The sequence below is a fragment of the Cebus imitator genome, unplaced genomic scaffold, assembly GCF_001604975.1.
Source record: "Cebus imitator isolate Cc_AM_T3 unplaced genomic scaffold, Cebus_imitator-1.0 Scaffold497, whole genome shotgun sequence".
Classification (NCBI taxonomy): Eukaryota; Metazoa; Chordata; class Mammalia; order Primates; family Cebidae; genus Cebus; species Cebus imitator.
In genome coordinates this window covers 433,267-438,855 of record NW_016107812.1, presented here as the reverse complement: position 1 = coordinate 438,855, position 5,589 = coordinate 433,267, and the positions used below count along the sequence as shown (strand labels likewise).

General features: G+C 60.5%; 1 protein-coding gene across 1 annotated transcript in view; it reads right to left on the bottom strand.

The window, feature by feature from the left end:
• The window catches only part of ULK1 (unc-51 like autophagy activating kinase 1), a 28,278-nt gene extending 22,766 nt beyond the window's left edge, over window positions 1-5,512 (bottom strand). Inside the window, exons 1-6 of the mRNA XM_017513670.2 lie at window positions 5,049-5,512; window positions 4,394-4,486; window positions 4,091-4,311; window positions 3,692-3,883; window positions 3,504-3,608; window positions 1,222-1,276 (exon numbers count right to left, since the gene is read on the bottom strand). Coding sequence (XP_017369159.1) covers window positions 1,222-1,276; window positions 3,504-3,608; window positions 3,692-3,883; window positions 4,091-4,311; window positions 4,394-4,486; window positions 5,049-5,159 — 777 coding nt within the window. The 5' untranslated portion in view covers window positions 5,160-5,512. The remainder of the gene's footprint in view (window positions 1-1,221; window positions 1,277-3,503; window positions 3,609-3,691; window positions 3,884-4,090; window positions 4,312-4,393; window positions 4,487-5,048) is intronic.
• Window positions 5,513-5,589: the final 77 nt, after the last annotated feature.

The window sequence follows — 5,589 nt, the reverse complement described above, 5'->3', positions numbered from 1 at the left end:
CTGTCTCTACTAAAAATACAAAAAATTAGCTGGGCATGGTGGCGCGTGCCTGTAATCCCAGCTACTCAGGAGGCTGAGGCAGGAGAATTGCCTGAACCCAGGAGGCCGAGATCGCGCCATTGCACTCCAGCCTGGGTAACAAGAGTGAAACTCTGTCTCAAAAACAAAAACAAAAAATACAAAAATTAGCTGGGCATGGTCATGGTCACCTATAATCCTAGCTACTCAGGAGACTGAGGCAGGATAATCGCTTGAGCCCGGGAGGCAGAGGTTGCAGTGAGCCAAGATCACGCCATTGCACTCCAGCCTGGGTGACAAGAGCAAAGCTCCGGCCGGGCATGGCGACTCAGTCCTGTAATCCCAGCACTTTGGGAAGCAGAGGCAGGTGGATCACAAGGTCAGGAGTTCAAGACGAGTCAGACCAACATGGTGAAATCCCATCTCTACTAAAAGTAAAAAAATTAGCCGGACATGGTGGTGCACGCCTGTAGTCCCAGCTACTCAGGAGAAATGCTTGAACCCAGGAGGTGGAGGTTGCAGTGAGCCAAGAACATGCCACTGCACTCCAGCCTGGGCAACAGTCAGACTTCATCTCAAAAAAAAAAAGAAATACACTGGACAAAGGACAGATTTTTTTTTTTGATGGGAGTCTTGCTTGGTCACCAGGCTGGACTGCACTGGCACATTCTCAGCTCACTGCAACCTCCAACTCCCCGGTTCAAGTGATTCTCCTGTCTCAGCCTCCTGAGTACCTGGGATTACAGGTATGTGCCACCACGCTCAGTTTATTTTTGCATTTTTAGTAGAAACAGGCTTTCATCACATTGTCCAGGATGGTCTTGAACTCCTGACTTCATGATCCACCTGCCTTGGCCTCCCAAAGTGCTGGGATTACAGGCGTGAGCCACCCACTCAGCAACAGGTGGTATTTCTAACATTCTGTTGCTCAAATAGTGAAAGTTCATTTATCATCAATGAAAAACAAAACCGTAAGAGACGTCATTTTCCACGTCTCACGTGGGCCTCGATGGAAGCGCCTAAGGGCCACCTTCCTGGGAGGTGCCGGAAGGCCGGCTGAGATCGCTGGCACTGCCTCTCTGGAGGGCCATATGGCAACAGCTACTCAAAAGCAAGCATCCCTCCTGCCCAAAGATTCTACTTCTAGGGATCTTGTCACAACCACACGGACGTAGCAGCTTCCCACACAACCTCACGTCCCACCTGCAGGGCCGTGGTGAAGGCAGTCACGGGATCTCGGGCAACAGGCAGCCCATGGCTGGAAATCAGCCCGCAGCCCTCATCAGCACAGCGGCTAGCACCCCACCACGGTTCCCACAACCAGGGAGCGCTCTCTTACAACCCTTCACAGAGGAAGAAATAGGGCCGCAAAGCCAAGAAGCCGCAAACCCAGCGTGGCAGCCAGCGCTGGGCCCCTCACCAGTGGCGGCCTGGCTCTGAACCACTGTGCTTAATGGAGAAGAATAAACTAAACTTTGAGGTTTATTTTTTGAGACAGGGTCACACTCTGCTGCCTAGACTGGAGTGCAGTGGCACAATCACGGCTCACTGCAGCCTCAAACTCCTGGGCTCAATCAATCCTCCCACAGCCTTCTGAGCAGTTGAGACATGCCACCACGCCTGGCTCATTTTTCCTTTTCTTAGAGAAGGCAGGCCTTGCTATGTTGCCCAGGCTGGTCTGTCTTGGCTTCCCAAAGTGCTGTGGTCACAGGTGCGATCCACTGCGCCTGGCCGAGGGGTCAGTTCTGATGTGGACTGAGGCAGCACAGAACACTCCCCGAGCTGTGCTCTTAGGGACAGGGCACCGGTCAGTCACCCAGGCTGGATGGAGAGCAAGCTTTACTCAAGTGACAAAATTCACGGCACAAAGAGTGGGACGGGTGCAGCAGGACACAGTTGGACACGTCGCCTTGTAAGGACGGTTGTCCCGTGGCCCAGAAACAACTAAGGCAGGTGCCTGAGCGTGGAGGACAGCGGGACTCCATCCAGACTCCATTGGGCAGGGCTGGGCTGTCACCTTCACCCCGCTCCCTCCAGTGATGTTTGTGGATTTTCTTTTATCAACCAAATTGTTCATTACGCATTTTTAAAAACCAATTCTTGGCCGGGCACGGTAGCTCACGCCTGTAATCCTAGCACTTCGGGAGGCCGAAGCGGGTGGATCACAAGGTCAGGAGTTCGAGACCAGACTGACCAACATGGTGAAACCCCATCTGCACTTAAAAAATACAAAAATTGGGCCGGGCGCGGTGGCTCAAGCCTGTAATCCCAGCACTTTGGGAGGCCGAGGCGGGTGGATCACGAGGTCAAGAGATCGAGACCATGCTGGTCAATATGGTGAAACCCCATCTGCACTTAAAAAATACAAAAATTGGGCCGGGCGCGGTGGCTCAAGCCTGTAATCCCAGCACTTTGGGAGGCCGAGGCGGGTGGATCACGAGGTCAAGAGATCGAGACCATGCTGGTCAATATGGTGAAACCCCGTCTCTACTAAAAATACAAAAAATTAGCTGGGCATGGTGGCGCGTGCCTGTAATCCCAGCTACTCAGGAGGCTGAGGCAGGAGAATTGCCTGAACCCAGGAGACGGAGGTTGCGGTGAGCCGAGATCGCGCCATTGCACTCCAGCCTGGGTAACAAGAGCGAAACTCCGTCTCAAAAAAAAAAAAAAAAAAAAAAAAAAAAAAAAAATACAAAAATTAGCTGGCTGTGGTGGTTTGTGCCTGTAATCCCAGCTACTTGGGAGGCTGAGGTAGGAGAACTGCTTGAACCGGGACCCGGGAGACGGAGGTTGCAGTGAGCTGAGACTGCGCCACTGCACTCCAGCCCGGGCTACAGAACGAGATTCCATCTCAAAAAACAAAAACCCAATTCGTATTTTCTAGGTTTGGGTGCCTGCCTCAAACACAGCCTCATAGCCACAGGGCAGCAATCCCGCGCCTGTGGGGCAAGGGCAGGCACTGGAGCAGGAGCCCGGAGCGCCTGCAGCCGGTGTCTTTAAGAGCTTCCAGAGTAGAGGAAGCCGCAATGCTGTCAGCACTGGAGGAAGTGGCAGATGCCCATGACCAGGTGTGTGCAGCCGATGGGAAGAACGGGCCGTGGGTCTGTGGGGGCCGTGTGGACAGTGATGGGCCCCCGCCTGGAGACGCCCGGGACTGGACCTGGGGAGCCTGGGGGTGGGGAGCAGCAGGCAGCGTAGTCCGGAGGTTGGGGGTAGCCTCTCGGAGTCGCTGCCTGGCCAGGGACAGCTGTCCACTCCTTGCTGGCTCCCAGAGCCGTGACGCACGTCCAGGCTGTGGCTCAGGCAGGAGGCTTCCAAACGTGGGGAGGATGAAGAGCGGCGGAAAGGAGGGAGGAAAGCACGGACAAAAGGGGTGGGAAGAGGGCAGAAAAGGAGCAGGAGGGGCGGCGCAGCCCCAGCATATGCTGTGCCTGGGTTTCCAGGTACTCCCTGTCACACTGGCCTAGGCCCTCCCCACCCGGCACCTTGTGACGGTCCCCAAGGCCACAGCAAAGCCCTGCCACGCAGAGGGAGGAAGCCACCAAAACACGGCTGGCCGGCCAGCCCTTCCCTCAGCCAGGGGCTGGGCCCTGGGCTCGGTAAACAGGTCACAGAACCATTAGTCAGCACTTTGGCGGGTGGGAGGTTCCCAGTCCAGCGTCCCGGCTCCCACAGTCCCAGCCGGGCCAGCCCTGGGTTCCAGGGCATACGGGCAGCACCAAAGCCAGCTGGTCCCACCGCCTGCATCCTGGGGCCAGCTGGGCCTGAGGTCACCTCCTTGGCCAGCCAGCAGCAGCCCACTACACCCAGGCCAGGCCTGACTGCCAGCGAGCAGGAATCTCCGGCGGCCCCTCCCCCACCCCGTCTGACGCAGAGAGAGGCTGGCCAATGCCAGCCACAGAAGCAATGTCAACAAACACACGGCCCAGACAGGTGGGCCAGGCTAGCAGTGCTGCCCGGGCCTGCCGGGGACTCAGGCAGGCCCCAAGGGCTGGCGCCCCGGTGCAGTGCGGGGGAGGAGATGCCCGGCCCTCAGTCCGCCCTGCGGCCCAGACACCCCCTCCTCAGTCACACAGCTGGAGAAGCCACTGCAACAGCCAGCCCAGCCCAGGCCTGGAACCAGGGTGGGGTCTCCAGGGGCCCAGCAGACCCCAGCCTGGTCAGGCTCAACACCAGTGTTGACCAGGGTACCCAGCACCTGGGGCCAGTCCCCCAGCCCCGTCCCAGCAAACAGCAGCCCAGGAACCTTACCTGGAAGTCGTACAGGGCCACGATGTTTTCATGTTTCAGTTCCTAGGGCAGAAACCCAAGTTTCTTATCAGTGTGGGGAGGGGAGCTCGCCCCTGCCCCCGCCCCTCCCCCAGCACCAGCTCACCTTCAGGATCTTGATTTCCTTCCCCAGCAGCGTCTGAGACTTGGCGAGGTTCTTCTTGTTAATGCACTTGACAGCGACCTCCAGATCGTGCTTCTGAAAGCCAAATATGCCCCTTCAGCCAAGGCTGCCCCTCGAGGCTTCCCCAGACCCCAGCTCACACTGGTGGGGCCCTAAGATGATCTTGGTTGGGGGTCACGGGACTGGAAGGCCGAGGGAGGAGCAAGGTTGAGCATCGGGCTGGGGGGTCCTGGGATAGGGATCCAGCCTGGAAAGCCGGGCTGGGGGACTGGGCGCGGGCTGTCCTGGGGTGGGGATTTGCACAAGAACGCCGGGCTGGGAGTCTCAGGGTGGGGACCTGGCCTGCACAGTCAGGCAGGGGGTCCTGAGTAGGGAGTCGGCCTGGAAAGCCTGGCAGCGGATCTCGGGGCGGGGGTATGGGCTGGAAAGCCAGACTGGGGATCTCGGGGTGCGGCGTGTCCAGGGGCGGGGGTACGGACTGGAAATTCGGGCTGGGGGACCCGGGGTGGGGACCCTGGAGTGGGGGTCGGCCTGGAAGGTCGAGCGGGGCTCCCAGGACAGGCGGGGAATCGCGGAGCAGGGGTCCGGGACAGGAGATCCTGGGTGGGGGCTCTTCCGGGCCGGACGGGGGCCTCACCTCGCGGTGGCGGCCCTTGAAGACCACCGCGAAGGCGCCGTGGCCGATCAGGTCCTTGCGGGAGAACTCGAACTTGCCCACGGTCTCGGTGCCGCCGCGGCCGGGCTCCATGGCGCGGGCGGGCTGGTGGCGCGGGGCGGGGGGCGGCGGGCCGGGGCGCGAGGGGCTCAGGCGGAGGCGCGGGCCGCGGCGGGCGGGCCGGGGGCGCGGGGCCGGGGGCGCGGGCGCATCTCCGGGGCCGCGCGCCCCATCGGGCAGGCCGGGGCCGGGTCCCAGCCCCGCGGGCCAGGCGGGGTCCGAGGGTCGCGCTCCCTGTGGCGTCTGCGCCGCGGCACTCTCCCCGGACTGCTAATCCGAATCCGGATCCGACTCCGACTCCGACTCCAGCTCCAACGAGGGCCCGGGCTCGACCCGGCGCAGAAACAAAAGAGCCGCGGCGCCCGGGCCTCAGAGCCTCAGACGCTGGCGCAGCCGCACTGCGCGCCGCGCCGGGGGCGGGGAGAGGGCGGGGCCTGCGGGGCGGGGCGGGGCCTGCGGGGCG